The sequence below is a fragment of the Penicillium concentricum genome (assembly GCF_028827145.1).
Source record: "Penicillium concentricum strain IBT 3081 chromosome Unknown utg000002l_segment0_segment0, whole genome shotgun sequence".
Classification (NCBI taxonomy): domain Eukaryota; kingdom Fungi; phylum Ascomycota; class Eurotiomycetes; order Eurotiales; family Aspergillaceae; genus Penicillium; species Penicillium concentricum.
In genome coordinates, this window is record NW_026622755.1 from 4,588,683 (window position 1) to 4,601,101 (window position 12,419).

Below are 12,419 nucleotides of genomic sequence, written 5' to 3' on the forward strand. Positions count from 1 at the left end.
GAGCGCACTAGTAAATCAGTGGATCACTGTCCAACGACTCAGCATTGTCCTTTTTATGTGGAGGCAAAAGAATGTTCTCTAATGAATGTAGGGCCCGAATCCTCCGAACACATCTTGCCATACACTATACAATGTACACGTATCTTGTTCAACATTAGCGCAGATATTAAGCCTAAATGCCAAGAGTTCCCGTATATTGCAAGGCACAAGATGCCAATCTATACTTCTAAGGACTCAAGAACGGTGTACCCCCTAACATTTTGGCAAGTTCTAACAAACTATAAACCATGGTTCGAGGGAACGTGCTTCCCGGATTTTTCTCTCAAGATAGCTCCTATTCGTCACCTTTCTACTAAAAATCCAGTATGCAGTGAAGACGACTTGTACTAGGTGTAGTAATAATGTGGACCATAATCTGGGTCGCATTTGCGCGTCCAATATATAAAGGTTGGCCGCACGGCCATTCTGTAAAGACTCCATATGGGGTAGGGAGCGTCACATCGGGAACTCTGGAACTCTGGAACTCTCTGGGCCCAGTCGATTCTCATTTCCTGGAGTAGGCCTAGATTTTTGTATACGGAGACCATCGAATAACCGTCTGAAAATTACCTTAAGGCTCAATTTGTCTCGTAATTACATTTTAATTTGTTTAAATTATATTTGTACGGAGAGAATATCAAATAACATTACATAAATTCCTTTTCAAAACATAACTGGTATGTAATGGACGTGACACATATACGAACGATACATACATATACGCTTTTCCACGTCACCCAAAGACCTTAGACCTCTAGGGCTGGTATGTTTTCAATTTCCCCTTTTTTTTTTGCCTCTTTGCCTCTGATTAGGCCTTTTTCTCCCCTTAGAGGATGAGATCACCCTTTGCCTGAATTGGATCCAATCGCTTGCACCGCCCAAATTCCTACCCGATACAATCTGGCATTGCAGTCTTTTCCTTTTTGATTCTATTTGATCAGCTCCCTTCAGCCTTCAGCCTTTCACTTTTTTCGCCTTGCACTATTTTTTTTACGGGCTTCAGCTAGTGGGGTACCCCCATTGCATAGAGTGTGTGTGTATTTCTTTATACTCAAATCTCCGGCCTTAATTGCATCTTTCTAACATATTACTAGTATTTTTTTTCTTCTATTTTTGTTTTCTATTAAGCATGTGTGCACCTTGAAGTTACAGTGTGGCCAAGTTCTATGGGACACAGACCCGGTTCTCCGTGTGTCACTTACGGGAAAACGTTTCATCTTATATGAGGCGAATCGCCGAACAAGGGTCCCGAGGTAGGCCTTCTTCAGCCCTATCCCCCCTATGACCCCGGTCTTTTATTATCTGGTCAAGTCCACTTTCAAATGATCTGACTCTTAAAGTAGACTCACAAGACTTTTACACTGCATGAAGTTTTCTATTGACATTGTCGCCATATAACTATTCGCCCTTCCACTCTTGAAGCAGAAGCTGGACCTTCTGAGAAACTATTCGGAGTGTGTGAGGCTGGTTAACGGCCCGCTTAACAATCAGAGCTGGTTTCACGACCGACGTTTGCACTCAACTGGATTGGGTTATTGCTGGGATTTGGAGATCTTGATTCGACCTGCTTGTTCCGATTCACATCAAGCTCGACCTTGTCTTTTGCCTGAGTTTATTTCTGATCTCAACTTCCGCTCATCTGGATGCGCACCAGCCCATCTTGATTCCAATTCCGGCTCTATGTTCTGGTTCTAGAATGGACCTTCGATTTTCTCCGCCGAGCTTCCATGATTTCAGAGACAAGCGTTCTTCCCAATCCCAATACGCTATGCCAGAGCTGGCACTCTCATCTCACGGTCCACTACCTATAGCTTCACGGACTAGAACTACTATGAACACTGCCCCTCCACCACTTCCGCCGCCACCCAGAATCCCCGACTTGGAAATGGGTTATGACGCTGGCTGGCAACACGCAAATTTACAAACTCCGACTTCTCTTCCACCTATCAACCCGAGCTCAAGTTTGTTTGGAGGCCGACGACCGGAAACTGCCTCTCAGGGTGATCCAATGCAGATAGACGATTTAGAGGGGAGGCAGGGTGGAGCTCCCCTCTCGCGAAGCCCCGAAACTCAGATCCAGATCCAGCCACCTCTGCCAGCTACAGACGGATTTCCAAACTCAATGTCGGTCATCCCGAATCCGGCGGGTCCAATGTAAGCCCACTTGATGCGCCAGGACTGCGCACAACTCTCGGTTTCACAGTACCGCGCTTTTCTATGCCAGGTTGATCCTTGCTAACACATTGATAGCTTGAGTGGCGAACGTCAATTTTCACTGCGGAGTGTCAAAGACTCATCAAATGCTTACGATCAACACCTGTTATCCAAAATTGGAAAGCCTCAAATAGCAAAACCTCCATCCCCAGGGGGGTCTATCAGTCTCGGAACCGACAATCGAAATTCGCTCCCTGCGCTCACCGTCCCCTCACGAAGCCCTAGCAATTTGCCATCACCCGGGCCTTCGGAAGGGTCAACACTGGACGTGAAATGGCACAACAGCCCTCAGTCCGGGGGCGTTTCTCCCAGGACCAAGGTCGGCTGGAGAGAGTATGTAGGCCGAAGCCCAAGCGTGGAGAGCAACGCACCATCATCAGCACTGGATTACGACCAAGGATCTTTGCGGGATGTGAGCCGACGCCGCTATCGTGGAACAACGCCACAGCGAGAAGACAGCATCAGTCTACCGAGTCGATCGAACCGCGGAAGCTACGACCAGGGCGTGTTTTCAGATATCGAGGGAGAGTTTTCGACTGACGAGCCGGCACCCCCGCGGCAATTCATTCTTCGAGAGCCCACTCCGCCATATCCGGATTCGAGACATGGCATGAAACGACGGGCATCATCACCTCCGCGTGAGCCGATAAGCGACGATAGACATACATTGCACGTCGCTACGAGTAACGGAGACTTGTCACAACGAAGACTCAGTGGTCATCCGTTTACCAACACACTCTCGGTCAACCCCAACTACGCCACGAGTCAACGAACCTTTTCAGCCGGCTCATCCTTGAGCATCCGGACCTCGGGCTCGTATTCGTCTACGCTGTCTATTGGAGGTAGCAGTATGACCAGCCTTTCTCCGTACGATCGGCCGTCTCCAGGTGGTTTTTCGCCAAGCTCCGATCTCGATACTTTCCACGAAAAATCTATTCTCAACCCCAGCCCTACTGCGGCGCTTTCTCAGCCTAGCCTTCCAAGAATTCCAGGACCTGCATCTTTGGAACCACCTGCGACGGACGCCACTGGGAAGATGTCTGTGCCGACGACGATTATGAATGTACCAAAGCCGGCCGCGCCGAAGATCGGCGGGCTTTTCATCTGCGATTGTTGTCCAAAGAAACCCAAGAAGTTCGACAATCCAGATGGTCTGCGGTAAGTTGACGCTAAGATGTCTTCATTATATGAGCCATACTAATTCAGAACAGTGCACACGAGATGGAGAAACAGTACGCATGCGCATACTGCAACCACCGCTTCAAGAACAAAAACGAAGCCGAGCGACACCAAAACTCCCTCCACCTACGACGCCATTCATGGTCGTGTGCTGCACTCGTGAGCTTCCAAGCCGCATTCCACGCCTCAGGCACACAGTCCTGCCAGACAAATGCCGGACCTACCCATGACACGTGCGGCTACTGCGGGGAGGAATTCCCCAATTTCCCTCAGGCAGACTGGGATCAACGGTTCGAGCACTTGACCACCGTGCACAAATTCGGCGAGTGCAACAATGCCAAGAAATTCTTCCGCGCAGACCACTTCCGACAGCATCTGAAGCATAGCCATGCTGGCACCAGTGGGAAGTGGACTAACATCTTGGAAAATGCTTGCATGAAAGAAGAGCAGCCGCCGGAGCCTCGCGAGCCTCGGGGGCCTAGGGATAAAACAGCTTCTGGCTCCCAGACTGGGGGTTCATTGACGTCCAATGCCATCTCGGAAGTTCTTAGCGAGCAATGACAATCAATAAGTCGTGTCTCCCTTGATCGGGAAGTTCCTCTGCCTTGTAGCATCCGCCTACAAGACGGTTCCCGGCAAGCGGCTCTGTGCTGTTAATTGCATTCCTCGCCAGTTCATACTCCAGGGGTTGGATGATAGTTCTCACCCTTGTGGCACTAATCGTCCCTCTGCTCTTTTGGACAATCGAGACGCTGAACTCATTCGCATTTATCGATAAATCTGAAATTAGAATCTCGAATCTCCACATAACACTGTTACAAAAAGACAGCATCACCTCAACATCACTCAATTACCCCTGGACATCTGCTCACCTCTCACAAACAAAAACACCAAAAACAAAATACCTCTCATATTCAAATTATAAAAGGCGAAGTGACAAGACACTTAAAAGCCACCCAAGGTCAAAAAAAGCCTGAAATCACGACTTGAAACGAACATTTTTGAAATTTTTTCCTTTTCCACGGAAGGAGGAGTTATAGTCGGGACTGGGATCTTTTTCAGTTGGATCAACCTCTGTGTATACCCCGGTTGCATTGCAATGGTCTGGGAGGATTCTTTATATCATTCTCATCTCATTTTTACATGGAGTCGGTTTCATGGTTGGTTCTCCAGCTGGGCGGACTGGAATACTGGAATACTGGATGGAATATTTGCGTTCGGCTTGTGTTTCTTTTCTTCTATGCTGTTATATACATATTCCCCGCCCGTTTTATACATACTTTTGTTGGATGGAACTGTGAGGCGAATGGAGGGCGTTGTATATAGATTCTTCTTTTCTCTTCGCATGGTAGCCTTCACAAGATAAGTGGCTTTTATGCCTCTCTGAAAATTTTGATCTCTTTCTAAGTTCTGCTGGTATATTCCTCAGTATTGAGTGCTATCTTGATATGCAGATAGCCCAGCGAATATATATATTTTCAACGGAAGACAAAAGAAACCACCAATATATATTCAAACACACGAGACCCTGAAACGATCTAAATCTAATGGGAAAATGCCCGACCCAACCCAGAAAGCATAATAAACAACCCAACTAACTTTTGCCTACTCAGTAACACTGTCCTTAATACTCCGCAGCGCACTCAGCTTATGCGCCGGATCGATAGCAGCAGCATTTTGTGCCCTCCGACGGGCATCAACCCAAAGCATAAACTCACCATACCCCTTAGGCATAACCTCCACATCCTTCTCAACAAGGAACGTATAGTTAAACATACCCGTGGACTTCTTCGTGCCGTGTTCGACATCCCGCACCTTAGAGTCAACACGCACCTGGACCTTGGTGTACTTTGTACTATCACCCTCGCGCTCCTCGGGTTCCGTGTACGAAACCGTCGCGCGCAGGTACAGCACGCTGCCTACGGGCACTGGGTTCTCGAATGTGCTGGGATCGAGGGCGACGAAGTTTGGTCGAGCGTGTGCAAAGGATGCGGCGCAGCAGAAGGCGAGCTCGAAGGTCTGCTTTAGCAGGAAGCCACCGAAGATCATGAAGTTGTGTCGGTTGCGATATTGCGGCTGCATAATCATGGCGGATTTGAGGACTGTGTCGCTCATGAAGACCTGATTCGCGGGGCGCTTAGTTGCGCTTTGGGGCTCTGGGGGCGGGTTAGTATTCTTGGATTTAGGCAAGGGATTGGGTAAAAGGTTTCCTGGTACTTACTCAGGTAAGACATCTCCTTCGTCCACATTGAGTGGATCAGGTTGCTCTCTTCTTCGTCTGGTGATTTCTCCAAGAGACTGCGTGTGCGAATGGCCTTCTTGGCCTGATAATTCGCTTCGCCCTTTCGGAAGAGGCGTTTTTCCTCCTCGGTTTCAATGAGGAGAGGAGCCACTGGAACGGGCCTAGTTGTGTAGTGTTAGTTTGTGTGTGTGTATCACTCGATACAGAGAAGGAACATACGTCTTGGTAACCGGGTCCAGTGAAACCATTGTGAAAGCACAAGTGATCAGGACATCTTCAGGCTTCGGCTCCTGTCCTTCCGGGCGGGCCTTGGTGACCTGGAGGGAGATTTCCATGCTTGATCGACCAGTCGCATAGGTACATTGGCCGCTAAGCTCAAGGTCACAAATCTCCATTAGCGGGTTCTCAATGGTGATCCGGTCACACGCCGCAGTGACAGTGGATACACCGTCACCTGTGTGCCTGTATGCAACGATGCCAGCTAGGGCATCGAGGTCCATCAAAAGTGATCCCAGTCTAGTCGGAGTGATCAGTCAAATGTTCTTTTGATAGGTAGGCTATGAAAGGCGTACCTGATATGCCCGGAGGCGTTGAGATAAGAATCCAAAAGCCATTTGTCTTGGGCCAGAGGCAAAATCTACCAACCAGTCAATATCAAACCGATTTTCACCCCCACCAGATACAAAAAGTTATACGCACAGCACTGTAATAACTGTCCGACATTCTCTTTGGCGAGACATCAGGCATAACGCTCTGCCCAGCATTCTCTTCTGGTCCAGCCTTCTCAGTCTCGCGAATCTGAGTCAGTGCATCGATCCATGGCGTTTTGACACGCATGGGCATCCACGTCGGCCGGGACCCCCCTGAGACGGCGTGGAGTGAAAGTCCTGGGTGCTGATGAAGGATGGCTGGGCTGCGACTGCGGCTCGCGCGGGCAGCGCAGCCAAGGATTTTGAGCGAGCAAGCGCTGATCTTCTACTGAGGCCAAACATTTTGATGTCAAAGGAAACCCAAAAGGAGACAGAAATGTAGATATCCCGGTAGATTGTACTCCGGACTCAAAATGACGATGACCGAGGATCCGATGTATACGGAGGGCGGTAGTGACCAAGGGAGATTCAATTACCCGGTGGCTTGGCAGAAAGTGACCGCCCTAGCCACTTGACTATATCGCTTTACTGGCAATTGACTTCATTTACTTTATTTGAATAGGTTACTTTATTTGAATAGGAGTTAGTCCTGGCAACCGAGTAGCCTGATAAAAGGCGCTCCAACCTACTTATTCTGTTGTGAGCAAGTGAGAACTTATATAAGTCCATGAGTTATGCCCCTGATGGTCACTGCAGTCTCCCGTAACATTTCCCCGATCTGGTTAGGCCCCGGGGATTCTCGGCTCGGATACGAAAAGCGGTGTCATCGTTCCCGACTGAGGGTTTTATATTGTTCTGGGGATGGATGTAGCTGAAGGACTCAAAGCAAAATGTAAGCGTACAAAGGAAGAATCATGATTTGCCGACTCGACCCTAGTGTCATATAAGCTGGCTAACACCAGCCCGGTTGCCATACACACCTATAAGAATATGACGGATCGTCCCTCCGCGCTTAACGGTCTTACACTTTTGGACCTCGGAAGGTTGCTCTCTGTCATATTGGATGAGAACTTCCGAGGTTCCAAACCTGAAATCGAATACGTTCAACTGTTAGCAACTTCCCGATTTTTCATTTGGCCTTCTTGAAGTTAAAATGCGAAGGAAAGGTGTATTGACTATGGAGTTCATTTAAGCTTAACCAAGCTCCGGGCCGAAGTCACACTACAATCTTCCAAGGTTGTGATGTTCTCCAATAGCCAAACAGCGTCAAAATGAAGTCATCGATAAGATATTGATCTAAACACTTACTTCGAAGGCAACTTGCTCTTTTATTTTTGTACTATTCGAGTTGACATACTGATTTGAAGAACCTGGAATCAAAAAGTTCACCTATCTGTAATATGAGCGACCCAACAAACCCACATATAAAAGATCGCTCTACACCTCAATGGGGTCTCTACCAGCGAGAGAACTTCTGGAAGCAGAATGAAGGAACGACACCGTTATTCAATACTGGCAAGTTTTGACTATGGTCCCGCCAAACATATAGAAACCCTAACTTCTACAGACCCCCGAAAAATGGAAGAAAGAGCGAAGGAGAAGCTGAGTGAAGGCGGCTGGTACATACCACCTCCTCAGGACACGGGACCAGCGATATCCCGATACACATGAACTAACCCCAAAAATCAAACAGGTATTACGCCTCCTCAAATGCAGGAATGTCGAACACACACCTCGTAAATCGACAAGCCTTCTACCGGCACCGACTAATCCCAAACCAACTAATCGACACAAACAACCGCTCGACAAGAACAACAATCTTCAACCATTCAGTATCCGCGCCAATCGGCTTCGCCCCAATCGGAATAAACAAAATCTACCACCCGTCCGGCGAAGCAGCGGTCTCAAAAGTGGCCAGCGAGCTCAACCTACCGTACTGTCTCTCAACAGCCGGCAGCACGTCGATTGAAAAAGTCGCATCAGCAAACGGGCCTACAGGCACCCGCTTTTTCCAACTATACATGCCGCACGACGACGAGCTGACAGTATCGCTTCTAACGAGGGCATGGGAAAACGGGTTCGACGCGCTGATTCTCACGACGGATACGTGGCAGCTTGGATGGCGACATGACGACGTCGCATCGTCGAATTATGCATTCTACCGTGGATTCGGGGCGGATATGGGACTTGAAGACCCTGTTTTTCGGAAGAGATGTGTAGCGGACGGTATTGATCCTGATGATCTTGTTGCTGCGTCGACGAAGTGGATTGATTCTGTTTGGCATGGGCGGGCTTGGTCGTGGGAGAAGATTCCTTGGTTAATGGAGACTTGGAGGGCGATTAGTGGGGGACGGCCGTTTGTGATTAAGGGGATTCAGTCGGTTAGTGATGCGAGGAGGTGTGTTGAGCTCGGGGTTGACGGAATTGTTGTGAGTAATCATGCTGGGAGGCAGGTTGATGGGGCTGTTGCTAGTCTTGATGCACTTGAGAAGATTTCCGAGGCCGTTGGCGAGAGCATTTATGTCATGTTTGATTCTGGGGTGAGGGGGGCTAGTGATGTTGTTAAAGCGTTGGCACTGGGGGCGCGATTCGTGTTTATTGGTCGGCTTTGGATTTGGGGGTTGAGTATTCAGGGCGAGGATGGGGTTAGGCATGTTATGAAGTCGTTGCTGGCGGATTTGGATATTTTGATGGGTATTGCTGGGTTCAACGGAGTTGAGGATTTCAATCGGGACATTCTTGGTTGGTCTTCCCTTTGCTGCGATGTGAGGATGAATGCTGATTATGAGGTGCAGAGTCGGATCCGAAGAACTACACGCTCCTACCTCAGAAGACTTTGTGAATGGAAGAAACTTTGCCAGGACTTTATGGGATTCTTATGACTTGTTACGCGAGCCCAAAAGACATCCATAGATATAACTCAAACCTACGTCCTCAGCTTTAAACGTATTGGTTGACTACCACGCACCCGATAATGACTATCGAGCCCCAGAAGCTCAGCCACGTCGTTGTCAACGAACTTCCACGAGAACTCCCAGGTTCCCAGTTTGATTTGAACGCGGACCAACAGCGTGCGGACCACCATTGACCTCAAGATCTTGATAATGTGAGATCTTTCTGGTGCATAAGTCTGGCACCCTCCGCTTCCACCATCTTAGGCCGGTGAGAGGAAGAAGAGAAGAGGAAAAATCCACGGGCGAGGGGTGTATACCCCCCAACGTACCTTCCTAAAGTGGGCTCCTGCCTCCCTGATTTTCAATGTCACATGTTACCCCAATTCATACGGGCAGTTCATATTGAAATCTTGGAAGGTGCATTGATTCATGGATTAGACATGATTAATCTACAATTGGAAACTGCAGGTGATATTATGAGATGTTGGCCTCTAGCCAATGATATTGTAGACTTTTGTCTATGTAGATAAAAAATAATGGCAAGTCATGTCCTCTTCAAATGAAGGACAGATGTTGGATGTTCCACACAAAACGAGTGATATATGCAGCTGAAAAAAAGCCGAATAGACAAAGTGCCGCCAACGTATGCCAGAATGAGTGGGCGCTCGTATGTGGACCCGGGAGTATTAACAGAAGTGAAACGATGTGCGTGTACAACAATCGACAATATGCACGGAAAAGACATGGGGAATAAGTGAGTGTACAGTAATACAAAGAGCAGAAATATGATTGCCGCCAAATCAAAAAAATTGCTGAGAAGGGAAATGTGGGCTAAAATGCAGTTCAAATAGCGAATGCAACAAGCATTACCGTGAGCATAGACCAGCTAATACCGCGGACGAGGTGGGATGCGGAGCTGTCGGAGATCGTGGCCATTGTAGAGGTGGCCGATGATGATGATGTGGCGTCGGCACCAGATGAGGCGGTGGCAGTGACTGGTGGTGCGGTGAATGTCCCATTGCCCGCGGATGAGGTTGAAGAGGATGAGGTTGAAGATGAGTTTGAGTGTGAGTCTGAGTTCAACTTCGAGGCTGCGGCCGAGGCTGAAGCAAGCGCGCCAAAACCGATTTGTCCATTATCGAAGTCGAACACAGTGTAAACGTTTTTCAAAAAGACATCGCCGACAAGCCAGTTTGCACCGTTGGATGCATAGCCGACAATGGTCGAAATGCAATAGTCCGAACCGTCCGACTCGACGTTTCCGACATAATCCTTAGGGGAGACGTTATATTTGACACCAGAGAACTCGAACTCGATGGTAGCAGTCGAGTTACATGGGATCAAATAGTTATTCTTGTTGGAAGGCTGTTGAGATGCATCAGGGACGAGAGAAAACAGGGCTTTGGCATCTGCGGGAGGAATCAAGAGATAGGTGGTTCCGGTGTCGATGGTAGCGGATTTTCCGGAAAAGTTGCAACTTTTTCCATTCACATAAGCATCATCCACGGGGATGCTCCAGATTTTATCGTTGGTAGCAGTGTATTTGATGGTACCATCAAATTTGGTTCTATCGACATCACCAAAGTTGATTTCACCATCCTTGCCACCGTCTGCCGAGCGAGAGAGGCTGAACCCAACCAGGTTTGACTTGATGAGCTTTTTATCGGCAACGAGATCCATGAAAGATGGCAAATTCCACCCTGCTGTATGCGACCGACCCAGGCCAAGGATCCCGTCGAATGGGTAACTCTGAAAAGTTTCCGAGGCATTGTTGGCTTGACCAAAAGTTTGCAAGACTTCGAGCCCTGCAATTGAGATGGTGTCTTTTCCCATCTTTCCATCGACCTTACCGCTACCGTAAAAGAGGCTGAAAGTCGAACCGTCGGCGGTGTAGCTGGTTGATGCTGAGCCGTCGAACTTGTGATGACGTGCGCAGACAGGCTCGGTGCAATTTGAGTCGAAGACCCAGGTATTTGGTGCTCCAGTGTCGATTGCCATCCACATTTCCTTCTTTTGCGAACCTACGTGGACGGGAGAGAAGTATGAATAATCCGTTCCGTCCTGGTTTAATGGTGCGCTGTTTGGTAATGACGGCTTATGGGACTCGACGATCTTATAGCCATCGTCGCGGCGAACGGGCATTTTCTTCAGGTCAAGAGTCCAAGGTTTTGTGTCGGTTGTGGATGTGTCGGTGCTGTCGGTACTCTCGGATTTCGCTTCAATCAAGGTCCATGGAACAAAGCGACGTTCGACTGTTGTTTCCACTGTTTCCGTGGAAAGTTTCATCCGCAATTCCCATGGATAAAAGGCGTGCACGCCCGAGATGCCAGCAATGAAGACCAGACATGATGAGAGATGCATGATCCCTGGGGGATTTTTAGGCAGAAGATGTAGAAACCTGCATTTGAGGAACCGTCGGATTCAATTGTCTATTCAAAATAACCGCACAAAAGATCTGGAAGGGAATTAAACGAAAGTGTGAAAAGTAAATAAATAGTAGAGAATTGAAGAGTTTGAATTGAAAGATGTGAGGGGGGAAGTGGCGAACGGTCTCCACTGTGAACCCCTGACCAAAACTGACAAGAACTCCAGTTGAATCTAAACCTATTTGGGTTTAGTTCCCACTGTCCTCCACTGGTCTAACGCTCTTTCCAGTATTGATCATCTCGGTAATGGAGCTAGTGGAGTCCAAGCTCAAACCTTGGAAGTTCTATATGAATACTCCATACAGGAATACAGGAATATTGATCTCGAATCTTGTTTTTAGACTATTTTTATATTGGACTATAATGGGGCATGCAAATGTATTAGTGGTCCATTAAATTGGAGCTTAACAGCTTAACAGGTAAATAGCTAAATAGCTAAATAGCTAAATATTCAAAAATTTCATGGGAGTATGTAAAGTGAAAAAAAAAAAAAAAAAACAAAAAACAGAATGCAAAAGAAGGAAACTAGCAAACCGCTTGAGGTTACAGAATGCGACCGTAGGAATGCCAGGCGTACGGGGTATCAACATACGGTCTAGACTGGATTTACACCTCCACTTGGGTCGAGAACGTCTGACCCTGGCAGCCCTGACAGGGACCACTTTTATTTTGCAGTTGAATACTTGGGTCTACTTACTATATACTTCAGTTTACCGTTCGCTACATTAAGACTGAACGAAGCTTGAATGATTAGTATGTAGTATGCATTTGGGGCTGATTTAATTGATTGAAAAGGACTCCTTATAATAGTGGAAGACCTGAAATAGATCTATCA

General features: G+C 47.8%; 4 protein-coding genes across 4 annotated transcripts; 2 read left to right on the top strand and 2 right to left on the bottom strand.

The window, feature by feature from the left end:
- Positions 1-1,870: 1,870 nt before the first annotated feature.
- On the top strand, positions 1,871-3,993 carry znfA (putative C2H2 finger domain protein; the record flags this gene model as incomplete). Its single annotated transcript, XM_056723113.1, has 3 exons — positions 1,871-2,193; positions 2,290-3,411; positions 3,465-3,993. The coding sequence occupies 3 exons, from the start codon at positions 1,871-1,873 to the stop codon at positions 3,991-3,993; spliced, it is 1,974 nt and encodes a 657-aa protein (XP_056579363.1).
- A 1,044-nt stretch (positions 3,994-5,037) lies between these two features.
- Positions 5,038-6,517, bottom strand: N7517_005384 (putative acyl-CoA thioester hydrolase; the record flags this gene model as incomplete). The annotated part of the gene is made up of 5 exons (XM_056723114.1): positions 5,038-5,588; positions 5,654-5,835; positions 5,894-6,190; positions 6,247-6,311; positions 6,374-6,517. The coding sequence occupies 5 exons, from the start codon at positions 6,515-6,517 to the stop codon at positions 5,038-5,040; spliced, it is 1,239 nt and encodes a 412-aa protein (XP_056579364.1).
- A 1,147-nt stretch (positions 6,518-7,664) lies between these two features.
- Positions 7,665-9,106, top strand: N7517_005385 (uncharacterized protein; the record flags this gene model as incomplete). The annotated part of the gene is given in 4 exon segments (XM_056723115.1): positions 7,665-7,765; positions 7,785-7,883; positions 7,958-9,006; positions 9,060-9,106. 4 exon segments carry the CDS (start codon positions 7,665-7,667, stop codon positions 9,104-9,106), a joined length of 1,296 nt encoding a protein of 431 aa, XP_056579365.1.
- Positions 9,107-10,001: 895 nt separating this feature from the next.
- Positions 10,002-11,519, bottom strand: N7517_005386 (pepsin-like aspartic protease; the record flags this gene model as incomplete). The annotated part of the gene is made up of 1 exon (XM_056723116.1): positions 10,002-11,519. One exon carries the CDS (start codon positions 11,517-11,519, stop codon positions 10,002-10,004), a length of 1,518 nt encoding a protein of 505 aa, XP_056579366.1.
- Positions 11,520-12,419: the final 900 nt, after the last annotated feature.